Source organism: Humulus lupulus, chromosome 7, assembly GCF_963169125.1.
Source record: "Humulus lupulus chromosome 7, drHumLupu1.1, whole genome shotgun sequence".
Classification (NCBI taxonomy): Eukaryota; Viridiplantae; Streptophyta; class Magnoliopsida; order Rosales; family Cannabaceae; genus Humulus; species Humulus lupulus.
Window position 1 is genome coordinate 84,620,891 of NC_084799.1, and position 19,650 is coordinate 84,640,540.

At 28.6% G+C, this 19,650-nt stretch overlaps 1 protein-coding gene across 1 annotated transcript; it reads left to right on the top strand.

Moving 5' to 3' along the window:
• The first annotated feature begins 8,710 nt into the window (after nucleotides 1-8,710).
• On the top strand, nucleotides 8,711-12,758 carry LOC133789759 (cation/H(+) antiporter 5-like). The gene is made up of 2 exons (XM_062227512.1): nucleotides 8,711-9,465; nucleotides 11,157-12,758. Exons 1-2 carry the CDS (start codon nucleotides 9,247-9,249, stop codon nucleotides 11,400-11,402), a joined length of 465 nt encoding a protein of 154 aa, XP_062083496.1. The 5' UTR covers nucleotides 8,711-9,246; the 3' UTR covers nucleotides 11,403-12,758.
• Nucleotides 12,759-19,650: the final 6,892 nt, after the last annotated feature.

The window sequence follows — 19,650 nt, forward strand, 5'->3', positions numbered from 1 at the left end:
AACTAGTGGTCAAGTCAAAGTGTCTAATAAGGAAGTTAATGTTGGAAAAAGTTTATACAGGATCTTTATTTATTTTCATGTATATCTAATATTAAACAAATTAATACGAGATAGCCTAAAACATGTTTCTAAAACGGAATTCAAAGAGAAACAAATAATATAATACTTACAGTATACGCAGCGGAATTAAGAGTCCTTCCTTCAGTTTCTCTAACTCTTGTATCCTCTCTGTCGCAGAGTATTATCAAGAAACTGAACCGATCTTCTATTTTCTTCACGATCTTCCAATGTAGCCTTAGAACCACCTAGACTAGTGTGGGCAATTCTCAACACATGAGATAGATATAGAGAGAAGAAGAGAAAATAACAAAGATGTTTAGAAAAGGACTTGTGTTTAGAGAGAATCTAAAACTATCAGAAAATCTGACTTGTGACTTATCTGTCGTCTCTAAAATCTTCTCTCTAAGCACTCCTTTTATAGACTCAATTAGGTCATTTAATTTAATTAAAAAATCAATAAAATAACAGCCATTTTGAAGCCCTAGGTCGAAATTATCATGGGCTATAGGCCCGTGAAATTTCCCATTTGATTATAAGCCCATTGGACTTAAATCAAGGCCTGTATTATTTTCTATTGATTTAATTAATTAAATAATTATTTAAATCCTTTATCAAATTAATTATTTATAATTTGAACCTTGATTTAAATTTATTTATTAATTTAGATACCAATTTATCTTAATTAATAAATCTGCCATAATTTCTCTTTTCTTCTCAAAATTACACAACTTTGTGAAACTATCCAAAATTGACCTGGTCAACTTTGATAATTCTAATTGATAATTAAATCAATTAATTGAGACTATCTAGATGATTTTATCCAAGGTACAATGGGGACCATGGGCCTATGAAATCAAGCTCCAATAAGTTATCATAAATCTAACAAATAAATTTACTAACTTATTAATTCCTCGTGACTCCACTATAGACTTGGAATTGCACTCTTGAATTCATAGAACGCTCTATAACAAATATAGATACGCTATTAATTATCCATTGTTACAACCATAACTTTCACTCAATCCTCTATAGACGGTCTACAATGAGATAGGACTAAAATACCGTTTTACCCCTCATTGTATTTTTTCCTTAAAACACTTAGTTCCTTGTAAATGATATTTCAGTAAACTAATTTAATTACTGAAATGAGATATCTATCATTTATCACCTTGAACCAAACTAAAAGGAAATCATCGTTTCACTTCTTAATCAGAAGCTATAGATGTTCATATCTATGATTAACACTCCCACTCAATTATACTACCGAGTTCCCAAGATGTAAGTATGGGCTAGTCCGTAGGGTAAGCTGGTAACGAACAAGTCAAAGAACTCAAATAATACAATCAGTTAGAATACTAACCACTCAGAATTGAGATTGAATTGACATATGGTCAACTATATGATATGACTAGAATAGATAATAACGGTATGTTTACTTATCTTATCAACTGTCAATATCGGTCCTGTCCGATGTAACAAATACATCCGATCTTATCTACTTTGCTAATGTTTTGGAAAGAACATAACACTGTAATTTGTAAGTAGATCATATCGTAGATTGGCAAGTCAGTGTAAATCCGGTGCACTGACTAATCTTAGAACTAACTTATTTTTGAACATATAATCATATTTATATTCCACTGTGATTACGTCACTATAAATAAGATTAACTATATGCTCGGGATTTAATAGAAGTTTATATTAAACAAATAATCATGAAAATAAAACATGTGAGCAAAGTGATTGACCAAGTCAAAAAATAATTTCTATTCTTTTATTGATAATAAAATAAGATTACAAAGAATTTGGGTTTTAATTAGGGCATAAAACCCCAACAGTTAAGCACATTTTAGAAAAAACTGTGAATCCAACTAGGAAAGATTGGTCCTTAAGACTCACTGATGCATTATGGGTGTATCGTACCGCGTATAAAATGCTCATTGGCATGTCACCCTACAGACTTGTGTATGGGAAGGCGTGCCACTTACCTATTGAGTTAGAACATAGAGCATTTTGGGCAATTAAGTAGTTGAACTTTTCTTTAGACAAGATAGGTGAGAAACGAAAGCTTCAACTAAATGAACTAGACGAAATTAGGAATGATGCATATGACTATTAAAAAAAGTATAAGGATCGCATGAAATTTTACCATGATAAAAATATTTTGAGAAAATATTTTTCTCTAGGTCAGAAAATCCTTTTATACAACTCTCGTTTGCATTTATTCCCGAGAAAGTTATGCTCTAGGTGGTCCGGTCCTTACATTGTTCGTATTGTTTTTCCACATGGAGCTATTGAAATTGAAAATCCTAAAAATGGTGATAGATTTAAAGTTAATTGACAAAAATTAAAACTATTTTTAGAGTTGAAAACCGATGAAGTGGATGAGATCATCCTAGAGGACCCTGTTTACCATACTCTTTGATTCCTATTTTGATAACTTGTGTTTTATATTGTTTTGTTTGTTTTATGTGTGATTTAATTTTTGTTTGGTTTTTCTTGCTCTCTTGACAATGCACCACGATGAGGTACGACCATTCTAAACTTCAACCTCTTGTAAATTTTAATTTATATTTATAACACATTGAGGAAAATGCTTAAATTAAGTTTGGAGGTAGCAAGTTTAATGGTTGTGTTACCGTTCATTATGTTGAATATGAGGGTAGAAGTGTGCTAAGTTTGTTTTGAAAAAAAAATTAAATATATATATATTGTTTTATTGTGTTTTGTATTGTTTTGTTTAAAAATACAAAAAAAAATTATTTAATAAAAAAAATTTGGTGATATTTTTCATTTTCAATGATAAAAATCTTGATTGAGTTTGAGTTTAATTCTCTTAACAATATGAATAATTTTTAAGCTTTGTTTTAATTATTGGGTCAATTTTACTTATAACAAAAATTACATTTTTCATAACAAGAACACTCTTATTTTCTATAAGTTTAAGTGAAAAATAATTTTAATGAAAACCTGTTTTTAAAAGCGAAATTGACAATTTAATTAATTACATAAGCTTAACTTTTATTCATAATAATTTTTTAGATTTATTTTCATTGTGCAATTTTTGAGAAAATCCATTTTATATCACCAATAAAAAAAATGTGTGTTATAATTTTTCTTTTACTTGAGGACTAGCAAAACTTTAAGTTTGGGGGTGTGATAACTCTACAAAATAGAGTTATTTTACCACATTTTTTATGCTAATTATTGCTTAATCTTTGAGTTTTTAAGTGATTTATTAAGTTTTTAAGTAATTTTGAATTTATTAGTCTTATTATGATTTTATATATTTTTGTGTGTTTTTATAGATATTTTATTATAATATGTTATAGTTTAATTATTTAAAATTAATATTGTTAAGTTATGAGTAAAAATATGCAATTTTGAGCTTAAATATTTAAGTAAATTAAGTTTTAATTAATTTTTCATAGAACTTTTGTTGTATATTTTATTATTGAAAATATTTAGTTTTAATTTAATATATGTTTGTTTTATAGAGAATTTGTTGTATTTTATTTGCTCTTGAAAAGTAAGAAGAATGATGAAAAAAAGTGGCAGTTTTGTGAAAAAATAAAGGAAATGAGCCAGCCTCCCCATGCCCAATTCCATCTGCCCGAAGCCCACCAACAGTTGTCCCAGCCGCCTCTCTCACCACGGCCCAACACAATTCAACTCCTCACAAGCCGTCCACGTGCAGCAACTCTTCCCAGCAGCAAGCACCCAATGAAGACCCTTCAATCCAGCCAGCCTTCAGCCATGTCCCTTCAGCAAGGCCCAACACCCCACACCACAGCAGGCACAGCCGAAGCTCTCAGGCCCAAGTCACCTTCAGCTGCCACACGGGCCTTCTTTCAGCTCCCTAGCCTGCCACCAACAGTCAAATAGCTGCATTTTCCCCATTTTGAGCCCAACAAAAGCTCATTTTTGTACATTTGTTCCCTTTGTCTAAAATGTCACATTTTTACCCAAATTCCGTACATATTTCACCACAACATCATCATTACACCTTATAATTTACCTCTACATGTCATATTTACTTTATTTAATTAATTTAATCAATTTAATTAATTTAAATTGATTATTTTAATGCTCTCATTTTGGCTATAAATATGGAATTTCAAGACCATTTTTGGTTAATTTTTGGTTACCATATTCTTTTCTCTCATTTTCTCTCTACCATTCTCTCTTCCATTTTGGGGTTTTTCAAGAGCATTTTCAAGTATGTATTTTGTTTATTTTGTAATTTCTATTCTAGTTATGTGCTTCTAATCTTTTTTATAAGATTATTAAGATCATGATGAAGCAACTTGTAACTAGATAATATTTATGTTGTATGTTGATTTCCCTTGTAATGCAACAAAGTTTATGGATTTTTCTTCTTCATATGTGTCTTTCATCTTTAATATCTCATATTTTGGATTGTTAGATAATATGCACTTTGTTCTTCATTTTACAAAACATAATATTCTTTGTGTAAGATGTGTCATTAAATTGTACACATCCAATGCTTAGAACAAAAATATTATGTTTTTCCTTATAAATAATGTTATTTGATTTTTTTTTTTTTTTTGTTTCATTAGGTTGATTCACATTAAATACTTTGAAATTATACTTTTTGAAAAGTGAAGAAAAATCTTATCTTTTTAGAAGTAATTTGTGCTTAAAATTATAAATCTATTTGGAAAATGATAGTTTGATTTATTTTAATTATCACTAAAACTTGAGAATCAATATACTAATAAATATTATTAAACTTATATTTTGTAGATTCTAGTATCTTAATAATATTTCTTTTACAACTTATTTTCAAATCATAATTGGTTTCATTTGTATTCTCTTAAATAACTTTATTTTAAATCTTTTATTTTATGTTCATGACATTAAATCTCATCAATCTTTGAAGTTAGGTTAGAATTTATTAATTTTGGTTTAAAATAGTTTTTATTTTTTTTATTTTAGACAACTCTTTTGGGTTTGATCTCGTGCTTACACGAACACTATATTGCATATACGATTCGTGCGCTTGCGAGTTATAATTTTTTAAAACATACTCGTTTTGAATCCATCACTATGTCTATGTAATTATCTCTCTCAATTTATAAGCCTTCAATCCTTTTAATGGAGGGTTGCCTCTCTTATTTATAGGAGGACTTTACATAATTATAGAATTGCCCTGGGAGAAAGTGGCTTTTCTATACAACTAATAAGACAAAAAAGGCATAGTGCAATTACGATCTTTGGTTAGTTGTCAGAATTGTATTGTGGAGATTGTTGAACGGCGTGCGTGCTGATTTTGTGCCAGGTGGCATAGTAGCTAAGTTCTTGCAGAATGTCAATGGAATCTCAAGGATATGGTCATTCACTTTTTTTTTCGTGACGATGTTCCCATCTTCTCACGAGGACCTTTGTCGTGGTGAGATTGTTTTTCTAAGATGTCCTCAAGAAGGTGAACGAGTTGAGATTCTCGATGTGTGCTTAGCGAGTAGACTTTTCGCCATGTGCCTTGCCAGTATCCTTCTTGCCTGATGATGCCCGAGCAAACTTAAGTTGATAGGTTCTCGCGCACAAGTCCACTTTGAAGCCTCGCAATTTTTGAATCAGGCTGAACATGAGACCAATAATATGTGATATCGAAGCTCATTCAAAGACCTATCACGATGTAATAGGGCTGGCCAGTCGCGTCCCTACTTCAGGCCAAAAAATAATATTTGAAGAACTTGTAGGGGTCTGGAAGATGTCTATTTGCTAATCATGTCGAGTTTTGGGTACAACACTACATATATATAAATACATGAGAATTCTCTTATAGGGGTTTTACTTTAAGCCTTATCGGTGGGGCTTTCAGTGTTCTCGACCCGTGAATAATTTTTGGCGTGATCGCGATTTTTTTTTATGACCGTGTATATAGTAGCTATTTAGAACATCATGCAAATTTTCAGAAAATTCCGAATAGTTTACAGTACCGAAAACTAGGTTCAAACATGTTGTTGCACTCATGACTAATTTTTTTTATGCGCGTGTAAAACAACATGTTTGAACCTAGTTTTCGGTACGGTAAACTATTCGGAATTTTCTGAAAATTTGCAGATACTCTAAATAGCTACAATATACACGATCATACAAAAAAATCGCGCCGAAAACTGTTCACGGGTCGAGAAACATTAAGAGCACTACCGGTAAGGCTTAAAGTGAAGTCCTTATAGAAGAATTGTCCTATATATATATATATTTATACATATTTTGAAACTCAAATAACCTTTACATTGATTATATTTGAGAAATTTTCACAAAGTTGAATAAATTTAATAAGTAATTGATTATGGGAAGTAATATTGTTCTTTGTAGTGTATGGATGTGTTATAAGATAGTTTATATTATTTTCTTACTTAAAAAAATAATTAGAAAAATAAGTTTATATTGAAATGACAGACTTTCGTTTGAAATATGTCATTTGAGGTTTTTATTTGTTCGAACGTGGTTTAGACATAGCGTGGACCAAGTGAGGGAAAAATAAAAATAAAAAGTTGATCATGGTTCAAATCTAGTCCGAACTAAGTTGGAACCAAAATACCTCAAAATTGCATATTTCAAACGGCGTCCGTTATCTCAATACATCTTATTTTTCTAATCGTTTTTTTCAACAGAGAATAGTTTGAAAAATAGATATAAGCTATTTTATAACACAACCATATATATATATATATAAAAATGAGAGCTTTCGAAAAGTAACGTGACATATTATAAATTTTTAGAGTTATTCTATTTATTTTAGGAATATTGGCAGCGATAATACTTAATTTTTTTTTTCTTCAAAAGTTGCATTTTAATACCCAATTTTTTTTTGGCAATAATAATACATAAATCTATAATTTTGGTATATCCGTTAGTACTCACCAATAACTACCCGTTAAATATCCACGTGACATAATTTTATTATTCTAATTGGCAGCGATAATACCCAAATCTTTTTAGAAGTTACACTTTAATACTCATATTTTTTACGGTACAATAGAGTCTAGCTAGGTTGAATAGAGTTTAGACAAAAACCTATAAAATATAATATTGCATGTATTGGTTATAAAAATTAAAAATTGAATGATAGATTGAATTTTTACTTTTAGATAAACAAAAAAAAAAAACTATTATTTTAGAACAAACAAACATCATGATCAATATAAAAGACAAGAAAATACCCTATTACTTGGTACATTTTAACAAAATCAATAAGAAACAATGGTGTATATAAATAATAAAAACCTATTGATAAAATATTTGAGTTCTTTTTCTTTTGTACAATTTCTATTTTATTTTATTTTATATTTAAGGGCAATTCTTTAGTCCCTCACTTGGATTTGAAGGACTTACTCCTTCATCTATTTTCAGCCATTGGATCCATGGTGGATGGTGGGATTGTGGTGTTTGGTTGAGGATGTGTTAAAATACACATATACCCCTTGATAACTCTTAGGAAATTAATGATTATTTATGTATGGCCATGACTAGTTTTCATAATTAAATGTGGTTTGAGTTAATGATAGCATTTATTAACAATTGTCTTGTACAAGCCCCGTTTGATGAAAGTCATTGTGATATATTTTGGTTTCATTCAAGTTTTTTTGTTAGAAAGTTAAGTGAAAATTGTACAGTGTTGTTGTTTAATTTGTAAGAATCATTTTATTTGTGAGAATATACCAACGTGATTGCAAGAGAATTATGTAAATTTTTAAATAAGAGAAAAAAGATGAAAGCTATTAAAGTTACCATGTATCATGCCCTAGTCTTAGTTACATTATGTTTAGTAGCAGTATTAATATTTTGGTACTCTTACAATCTACTCTAATTTTGTTACAAAAAAATGCATTAAAAAAATACTTATGGAAAGTGAAACTCCTAGGTACCTAATACCATAATGGCCAAAATTCATACAAAATTAACTATACAACACTAAGGTTCCTAATTAGTTAATTCATTCATCCAATCATTAAAACATATTTTAAGCTTTTACTAACACAATTCACGCACACAAAAGAAAGAAAAACTAAACTGATTAGTTCATATTTTTTTACTTTCTGATATAACATTATTACTTACTACTTACTTTAAAATTACTTACCTGTGGTAAAAGAATACTTTACTAATATCGTAAATAAGTTACAAATCAATACCAAGATGACCATATTCTCCTCAACTGTATATTTTTCTAGACGTAAAATTATCTCATTGCTCTTACATTTAACACCCACATCAATACAACTATTCACAATCGATTTATATTACTCATTCTATAGGTAAAACACTATAAAAATAAATACACCAAACTAGCCCATATCTTTAACACTTGGAAAATTGAATGGCCTACTTATAGGACTAAGTCATGACAGAGGGACTAAAGAATTTGCCCAACTAAAAAATCTTTTTTTTGGGTACATATTACAGGCTGGAATAGTCCTAGGCCAAGGGGTGGCAGCACAGTTTATAGAAAGTCTTACAATTCAGTATTTCAACTCAACAACCAAGACATACTCGGTACAATCTCACTCTTCGCATACACCAGTTCATCTTCTTAAGCGGAGTCAAGATGGACTTAAGCATAGTCTTCCGTACGGGCTCCAAGGCCTTCCACACTGGTTCTCTCGCCATGATCGCGCCGCTGCACAGTACTTGCTCAGTAAACACTTCGAGCTCGACAAGCAAGAGAATCTCCAGCTCATGTTTGTGCTAACGACACATTCCTTGATGTCATTTCCAGTCATAGCATCTATCGTTGAAGACCTGAAGATCTTCAACTCGGAGCTCGGTTGTCTAGGTTGTCGTCCTCGATCATAAGTGACATACTTGGTGTGATTCTCACGGCTCTAGCCACCCTGGCCAAGTGTGAGACAAGTCCGTAGGGTTAGCTATTTTGGACTTTGTTTACTGTTGTTGTCATCTACGTGGGCAGACCAGCCATGTGTGGATGGTCAGCCAAACCCCAGAGGGTAGGCCAGTGAAAAAAGTTTTCGATCATCATTTTGGCACTTCTGTTCTCTGCCATGCTATCGAATTGGTATCACATGACACTTGTTTTTGGGCCTATGATATCGGGCCTTGCTGTCCCAGATGGGCCCCCATTAGGGTCAGCTTTGGTGAAGACGTTTGATCCTTTGGTGTCTAGGGTGTTCATGCCTATATCTTGTGACTGTGCCCATGATCAAAGCTGACCCACATGACCTCAATCTCAACACCAAAGTGTCTAGAGCCAATGCGCTTCTTGTGCTTGTGATTACTGTGTCCAAGTTTGTCTTCTCGTTGATACCTCCAAAGCTTAGTAGGATGCCTTTTAAGGATGGCTTGGTTATTGCCTTTATTATGTCCTATAAAGGGGTTGTGGAAATGGCCTCCTATGGTATTGCCAGAGATAGTAAGGTATGTATAATTATATTTATATTGCTTTTATGTTTACTAATTACATGGATTGTTTTAACATTAACTGAAATATAGCTAATAGTACTTGGAATATTGAAAAGTGAAAAATTCAATAATTAGGTTATTAGTCACAACATAATATGAAATCAACATTACTAAAATATATGGTCATTAGATGGCTATTTAGGATTTTTGCTCCCGAACTATGACCAATACATTATTGTACCCCTGATTTTTTTTTGAACTTTTAAAAATTACCCTCGAACTATTCAGAGTGTTGTAAAGTGAGACTTGTGTTAAGTTTTATCTTATGTGGCTAACAGATTGATGACTTGTCATTGTCACGTCAATGCCATGTGTATAATTTAAAATTAAAAAAATATATATTTCTTATAAAATATTAAAATTAAAAAATAATTCAAATATTAAAAAAAAAATTCTTTTTAATTCTTATAAGATTATTTTTTAATAAATTTTTAAAATATTAATTAAATAAAATTTTCAAATATTAAAAAAATATACTGAAACTCATCTATTTTTTTTGTTTGGAAAAATTAAATTATTTATTTTTAATAATGATGGAATTAATAAATTTTAAATTAGATTAGTTTAAGTTTTGTAAAAAAATATATCATTTTCAGTTATTTTTTTAATATTTGAAAAAAAAAATTTAACTAATCTTTTAAGAATATAAAAGAAAAAAATATGTTTTTGAGTTTTTGAAATATTTTTAATTTTAATATTTTAAAAGAAATATATATTATTTATTTTAAATTATACACATGGTGCTGACGTGACAATAACAAGTCAACAATCCGTTAGCCACATAAGATAAAACTTAAAATAAGTCTCACGTTATAACATTGCGAATAGTTCGGGGATAATTTTCAATGACTCGAAAATATTAGGGGGCACAATAATATATTGGTCATAGTTCAGAAGAAAAAAATCCTAAATAGCCTCATTAGATTATAAGACTTTCATGCTAATATGAAAAAAAAAATATTGCTAATTAGTTTGGTTTAGGTCCTAAAAGGTGTTGATAAATAATGTATAGTTTTATTATAATGATTTGATGATGGGACTGAGAAAAATGACATATATAGAATTTTTATATATAGGAATGATTAATTATTAATAAGTTTTTTTTGGCCTAAAGTAGTTTTTGTCAAATGTAAACTAGTAGAGACTGTTTTTTTTCATCAAGATTATTATTGTTAATATTTGGAGGTATTACTGATCATACAAATTATTTTGACTGAAATCTATTAATTACAATTATGACTAAAACATATGAATTGTTTTAACATTAACTGAAATATAGCTAATAGTTGGAATATTTAAAAGAGAAAAATACAATAATTAGGTGACAACATAAGATTAAGAATTTCTTGTACCCGTTAGAATAAAAATGTATTGTAAATTTGGTACTGCGCACAACTAAAATGTGGTGATAATTTATGAAAAGAGTGAAAAAAAACACATATAATACATACATAGGATCTTTTAATTGGAGCAAATAATTATTAAATAAAAACATTTTGGCCTAAAATTGATTTTTTATTGTCAAAACTTAACACAAATAAAGGTAACATTAGGCAACTTTTTCTTTTCTTTTAGAGTATTAATTATTGATCACATAATGAAATATTGCTTTTGTTTTCTTGAACATATTGATTACAATAATATAGGTTATAGAACTGGAGGTGTACTGTTTTGTGATGGCAACGGTTTTGGTGACTGCAATCGTGGTGCCAGTATCCGTGCGTTACTTATACAATCCCAAGAGTAGGGCTGTGCAGAAACGATTCGATCCAATAACAAACCGACCGATCCAATGTCAACCGACCGCTAAAAATTGGATATCCAATTATGATTGGATTGGATCGGATGATATTTTTAAAAATCCAATATTGGATCGGTCGGTTCTTGGATGACATGTAAATCCAATGGATCCAACCGACCGATCCAATCCAATAATGATCCAATACCATCCAATTAATATTCAGATAAAAAATATATTATATATTGAAATAATTTTTTTTTTTTTATAAAAAAATCAGCCTAAATAAAGGTTTTAAAAGATCGGATGGATCCGATCCGATCCAACGGATAACCAATGGATGGAACCGAACCGATCCAATCATCCATTGGATCGGATCGGATCGGTTGGTTCAAGATGATTGGATCGGATCGGTTCCAAAAATCCAACATTCAATTGGATGATTGGATCGGATCGGATGGGCTTAAAAACATTGGATGTCATCCAATGAACACCCCTACCCAAGAGGAAATACGCAGGCTATCAAAAGCGAAACATCATGCAATCCGCCACCAACGACTCTGAGCTCCGCATCGTCGCGTGCATAAACAGACCGGACAACACCCCAGCCATCATCAACCTCCTCGACGTCTCATGCCCCACAGAGGACAACGCAATCTACGTTCTCCATCTCATCGAGCTCGTCGGCCGAGCCACGCCCGTCTTTATCTCCCACCAACTTCAGAAGAAAACACTCTCCAAGCGCATCGTGGACACTCGGAGACTGTCGAGTCCATGGTGTCAAGACAAGTGACGTACCGCGTTGCTATGGTGTTCTTGGGCGGTAGCGACGATAGGGAGGCTGTTACGTTCGCCAAGCGCATGGCCATGGACTCGTGCGCATAACCTTGACCATCATCCATTTTGTGAGCGTGAATGAGGACCGGGAACTCAAGCAGTGGGAGAAGGTTCTTGATAATGAAGTGCTTAAAGATATAATTCAGAGTTATGATCGAGATAGTGATGTTGGTCATGGAAATGTGGGTTATGTTAAGGAAATGGTTAAGGATGGAACTGAAACGGCAATGACTTTGAGATCCATGGCCGATGATTTTGAGCTGTTTATTGTTGGAAGACGATACAATCAACACTCTATACTAACTTCGGGTCTTGAAGAATGGAGTGAGTTTCCTGAACTTGGTGTTGTGGGAGACTTGCTTTCCTCCACAGATTTCATGAGCAATGCTTCTGTTCTGGTTGTACAAAAGCAAAAACTTAGTAACTAGCTGTGTTTATATGATTCAAGGTCTTGGGGTGAAATGATCATATTTAAATTTTGATATACATCGACTACAAATAAGGTTAAACAACGTGAAATTGAAATTAAAAGAATACATATGTAAAACACAGTTAATTACCTTTTAGTTTGTAGGATTTAAATGAAAATTGGCATAAATTGGGGCAATCCCTACACGGTCTATCTTGATTTGTATTTTAGACTAAAGAATAACCATGAAATATAATTGTAAAAGGTGAGATATAGGGTGCGTTTGTTATAAATTTTGTGTCATTCTAATTGTTTTTTACAATAGCTCAAACCTCTTTTTCTAGTTCTAGCTTTCTTAAATTATATTCATGATTTTTATTCATAAAATATACATATACGATTATATAAATAACAGCGAGATTAGCTAAAGCTGGCCGCACATATGTACCTAGCTAAACAACCACTTACTCTCAAAATTAGAGTATCAGTTTCCACCAAAAATAGTCATTTTTCTAATAATATTATTAACAAAAAAAACAAAACTAACCATCATGCACCAAGAAAAATGAGTTGGTTCATTCAAATGGGTGCAACGTTAACATTAATTCTTTTCATTTCTTGCCATGCATGCATAGTTATTGTTCCTTGTGATCATCATCAGTATTCTTTATTTTCCTTTTCCTACCTCATTTTCTCTCGAGCCAAACAGAGGAAAAAGTAAAAGAAAATGGAATTGTTTAATACAAGCGCGAGGAATATATTACCTATAAAAAGGTGCACTGCTTTCCCAGCGAATACTCACTCTGTTGGGCTGGAATAAAAGTGATGCATGGCAACTCAATGTATCAAGTCCATTTGGCAATGTCACATGGCCAGTTCAAAACTATACAATCCCAGTTTTAGAGATTGAGATGATTTCTATCTTTTGTATTACTCAAATTTCTCATTTTTTTCTTAAGATGATCGGCTTGCCCATGTTTGTTGCTGAACTTCTAGTAAGTTTAAAAGCCTATATATATTTACATAATTTTAGATTTTCTTTTCATTGAAATACATTTATAGTGATTTAAAATATAAAAAAGAAGTAATACATAAATTTACAATTTTGGTGCAACCATTATTACTAATCGTTAACTGCACATATGGATTTTGGTATGACTTTAGACTAAATTATTTAAATATTATAAAAATAATTTTAAATTTAAAAAAATCTAAAACATTATTAAAAGCTAGTTAATAATATGGATTTTGAAATGATTTTGAGTTTCTATTTTAATTTGGGTTGTTTTGAATTTGTAAATTTTAGTTTTGTAACTAGTTTCTAATAATATTTTAGAATTTTTAAAATTTAAAATGATTTTTATAGTATTTAAAGAATTTATGGATATTGACGGTGATAATACACAAATCATCTATAAAGTTATACTTTAATACCTAAATTTATGAGTATAAAAATATGCCACGTGGATACTTTACGGTAGTTAACAGTGAGTACTAACGGTTGCACTAAAATTGTAGATTTAGGTATTATTACCGCCAAATAAAAAATTTGGGTATTAAAGTGTAAATTTTTTGGTATTATCACCGCCAATATCCCTTTATTTTATTAGAATTTAGGTGAATTTGAGTTTTATTTGTGTATGTTGAACAATGATTTTATTTTGGTAAAAATCTCACATGGTTTACAAACTATTGCGGTGTTATACTTGTAGGCTATACATAAAGTATTTTTTCATTCACTTTGATTTGTCCGACAATTTTTTTTCTTACATTGGTGATTGGTTAATATAATCTTACCCAATTAGTTAATGTTTTAATTTTATCAAATTAATATCAATATTAAAATTAGTAATTATCAATAATAAAATTAGTATTATTTATTAATATTAAAATTAGTATTTTTTTTTCTTATATAGGTAATATATATTTCTCACATAGTGTACAAACTATTGAAGTGTTATACTTTACAAACCATTGGGGTGTTATACTAAAAAAAAAGTCGTGTTCACAATTTTTGAAGAGACATAAAATATTATATATTTTTTAAGAGGCATATATATTATGATGTTTATTTTGTTAGAATTTTGGTGAATTTGAGTTTTATTTGTATATGTTGAACGATGATTTTTTTTGGTAAAAATCTCACATGGTTTACAAATCATTGCGGTGCTATACTTGTATGTTATAAATAAAGTATTTTTTCATTCACTTTGATTTGTCCAACAATTTTTTTTTCTTATATTGGTGATTGATTAATATAATCTTACCAAATTAGTTAATGTTTTAAGTTTATCAAATTTATATCAATATTAAAATTAGTAATTATCAATAATAAAATTAGTATTATTTATCAATATTAAAATTAGTATTTTTTAGTAATATATTAGTGTTATACTTTACAATCCATTGGGGTTTATACATAAAAAAAAAAAAACTATGTTCACAATTTTCGAAAAGACATATAATATATTATATATTTTTGAAGATGTATATAAAATATTATATATTGGTGTGATATTAATTAGTTTGAATAAAATATATATAGACACTCTAACTTGTTAATAAGTTTAAGATAATAGAAAAAATTAAGATCATATAGTATTAATATATTTTTGTTGTGTAATGATTTATCTTTCGTGCTAATTGCATAAGACAAAAGAAAAAATAAAATAAAATTGTGATACTTTAAATAATTTATCATATTTTTCGTATAAGAATTAGAAAAAGTATTAGTTGATTAAAAAATAATTAAAATAAATAGTTTATGAAACAATTTGAAGTAGTAATTTAATGCGTATATATAATTTAAGTTGAATTAGAGACATATAGTATTAAAGAATATGTATATGTACATATATAATATCTATATATATATATAAAGTCTAACCCTAAGCTTTGAATAGTTGATATGGCATAAAATCTTTTAGAAGTCTTTTATCTATTTAATTAGATTTTTTTTATGAAGATGAGTTTTATTTGGAGAGGTGATGTGACATTCTATAAATTTTTAGAGTTATTTTTATCTATTTTATCATAATTTAAGTGACTTTGAGTTTTTAATGATTTTTTTTTTTTTGCGAAAATCGCATATATTGTTTATAAACCATTATGAGTGTTATACTTGTACGCTATAAATAAAGTATTCCCTCATTTACTTTGATTTATCCAATAATTAGTATTTTTTTCTTATTATATGGATGATTGATTAATACATTCTTATCTAATTACTTACAATATGCTGAGTTCATCAAATTTATATAAATATTAATTTTTTTTCTTATGTGGTTGATTTATTTATATATATATTTAATTTTTGCAGTGTATATTTTTATATCATTTAAATATGTAAATATTATAATATATATTAAAAAATGATATAATATATATAGTGTAACAAGAAGACATATATATTGTATCACTTATTTTTCTTTAAAAAGTCATGTTGATAATTTTTGAAGAGGCATATAAAAGATTATATGTTGTTGTGATATTGAGTTTGTTTGAAGAAAAAAAATATATAAACGCTTTAACATGTTAATAAGTTTAAAATAATAAAGAAAATTAAAACCCTATAATATTAATTTATTTTTGTGCTAATTATATAAGATAAAAGAGAAAAAAATGAAATTGTAATATTATAAATAGTTTATCTTATTTTGTATATAAGAATTAGAAAAAGTATTAACATATTAAAAAATAATTAAAATAATTGATTTATGAGGTCGTTTTAAGTGGTAATCTAATACATGTGTATGTATATATATATAATTTTAGGTGAGTTACATAAGAATAATGATATGTGCACCAAAACTATGCACAAAAATATTACACCAACTAATGTGATGCTGTTTTTTAAAATAGTGGGTCATGTCTGAAATAAATTTGATTGATTAAATGAACTATCACGCCACTTGGTGTAATGTTTTAGTGTATAATTTTGGTGAACATATCATTACTCATTATACAAATATAACATTAAAGAGAATCTATATATATAAGTTTAAATTATGAAGGGGTGATGTGACATCCTAAAATCTTTTAGAGTTCTTTTGTTTATTTTATTTAAATATTTTGGTAAATATGAGATTTATTTTACGTATTTATTTATATATGCTGAGTAATAGTATTTTTGTAAAAATTTCACATGGTTATAAACCAACCATTGTGGACATTATACTTGGAGAAAAGTTGAGAACTACCCACTTTTAAGAGTAGTCAACTAAAACTAGACACTAAATATATTTAGTTAAACTTTATCCATTATTATCGTGAAACTTCCCAAATTACCCTTATTTGAGCACATGGTTCTAAGTGTTGTTATATCATGTATTATATGTGTCATATTATAGTTAAATTGGAAATGAATTCTAATTGTAGTGTGTCATAGTTATGTGTGAATAAAAAATTATTCTTTAAAATGTAAACATCAAAGCTTAAAATCTAAACAACAACTTTTTAAAATTTAAACCACAAAGTTTAAAATGTAAACAACAATCATTTAAAATATAAACCTCAAGATATAAAATATAAATCAAGACACTTTAAAAGTTCAACTACAAGACTTAAAATCAAAACCAAAACTCTTCAAAATGTAAACTACAAAGCTTAAATATAAATCACAAGGCTTAAAATTCAAACTACGACTTTTTAAAATTTGAACCACAGCCCTTTGAAATTTAAACAACAATGCTTAAAATTTAAACCATGAATTCTTAAAATTTAAACCATACTGCATAAAAGTTAAACCACAACCATATAAAATATAAATCATGATCTTTTAAAAGCTAAATCGCGACTCTTTAAAATTTAAACTACTAATTTTTAAAATTTAAACTACAAGACTTAAAATTTAAACTATGACTCTTTAAAATTTAAACCACAAAGCTTAAAATTTAAACCACGACTCTTTAAAATTTACATCACATCTCTTTAAAATTTAAACCACAACCCTTTAAAATTTAAATCACAAGACTTAAAATTTAAACCACAAGGCTTAAAAGTTAAACTACTAGGCCTAAAATATAAACCACGACCATATAAAATATAAATAATGATCATTTAAAATCAAAACCACGACTTTTTAAAATTTAAACCATTAGTTTTTAAAGTTTAAACTACAATGCTTAAAATATAAACCACGACTCTTTAAAATTTAAACCACAAGACTTAAAAAAATAAACAACAACTTTTTAAAATTTAAACCATAATGTTTAAAAGTTAAACCACTAGACTTAAAATCTAAACCACAATCATATAAAATATAAACTACGATCATTTCAAATCTAAATCATGACTCTTTAAAATTTAAACCACTAGTTTTTAAAATTTAAACTACAAGACTTAAAATTTAAACCACAAGTCTTAAAATTTAAATGACAAATCTTTAAAATTTAAACCATGACTCCTTAAAATTTAAATCTCAATACTTAAAATTTAAACCGCGACTTTTTAAAATTTAAACCACAATGCTTAAAAATTATATTACTAGGCTTAAAATCTAAACCACGACAATATATAAATATAAACCATGATTCTTTAAAATCTCAACCACGATTTTTTAAAATTTAAACCACAAGTCTTTAAAATTCAAACCACAAGACTTAAAATTTAAACTACGACTTTTTAAAATTTAAACCATAAGACTTAATATCTAAACCACTAGGCTTGAAATCTAAACCACAACCATATAAATATATAAATCATGATCATTTAAAATCTAAACCATGACTCTTTAAAATTTAAACCACTAGTTTTTAAAATTCAAACCACAAGACTTATAATTTAAATCATGACTCTTTAAAACTTAAACCATGCAAAGCTTAGAATTTAAACCACGACTATTTAAAATTTAAACCAAAAGGCTTAAAAGTTAAACCACGTCTCTTTAAAATTTGAACCACAAGGCTTAAAATTTAAATCACGATTCTTTATAATTTAAACCACAAGGCTTAAAATTGTTTAGGCTTAAAGTCTAAACAATGTCTATTTAAAATGTGAACCTCTAAGCTTAAAATCTAAATCACAACTCTTTAAAATTTAAATCACAAAGCTTAAAATATAAACTACAATCCTTTAAAATATAAACCTCAAGACATAAAATCTAAACCACCACCCTTTAAAAATTAAACATCAAGGCTTAAAATCTAAACCACAACTTTTCAAAATGTAAACTACAAAACTTAAAATGTAAACCAATTTGCTAAAAATCTAAAACAAGACCCTTTAAACTTTAAACCAAAATTTTTTAAAATTTAAACCGGAAGACTTAAAATTTAAACCACAAGGCTTTAAATTTTAAGCCTCATAGTTTATATTTTAAAGAGTTTTGGTTTAGATTTTAAACAATATGCTTTATAGTTGAAATATATAATTTAAAGGGTCGTAATTTAGATTTTAAGCCTAATAGCTTAAATTTCAAACCATGTAGTTTAAATTTTAAAAAGTTTTGGTTTAAATATGCTAGTGAATGTGTCTCTTTATTTCTCCAACAATAACTTTCTCCATATAATCAACAATAACTAATATTCATGTATAAAATATACCTCCAAAATTTGAGAAAAACAAACAGCGCATCAATGTTATTTCATTGTTTCTTGCTCATGTTCTATTTGTATTTATTTCAGTTTATGTCTTAGTTTAGCTACATTTTGCTTGCATACAGCACATGCACCTTATACTATAAGCAAAAGCAAGATTAGCAACATAAAAAGTTGAGACAAATATGAGAAGACATTATTGTGGTACCCATCTCCCTAGTGTTCAAAAGGTAGAAAGATAGTATCACACCAAGCAGTTTTAAGCATCAAACACATGAAATATAGTTGAGGCATTTTATCAAACATATAAAGGGTATGAAAATCAACTCAAGCAAACCAGTAAACCATTATTGAATCTTTCGTTGTTAAAGATAATATAAACAAGGTTTATATATATAAATATACTTATACTACAAGTAATTTAAACGGGTCATATATATGAAATAAGTGTATAGTAATTTAAACGAACCAAGCAATCAACCAACCATTGCCAACTACAAGCTCAGTTTCTACAATACAGTGCATGCTATCCAGAAATCTCTTCCCTTTACGGGTTGAATCCAATATGATACACCCTTCTTTCTCTCCCAACATATTTTCTAATAATAATTTTTAAGATT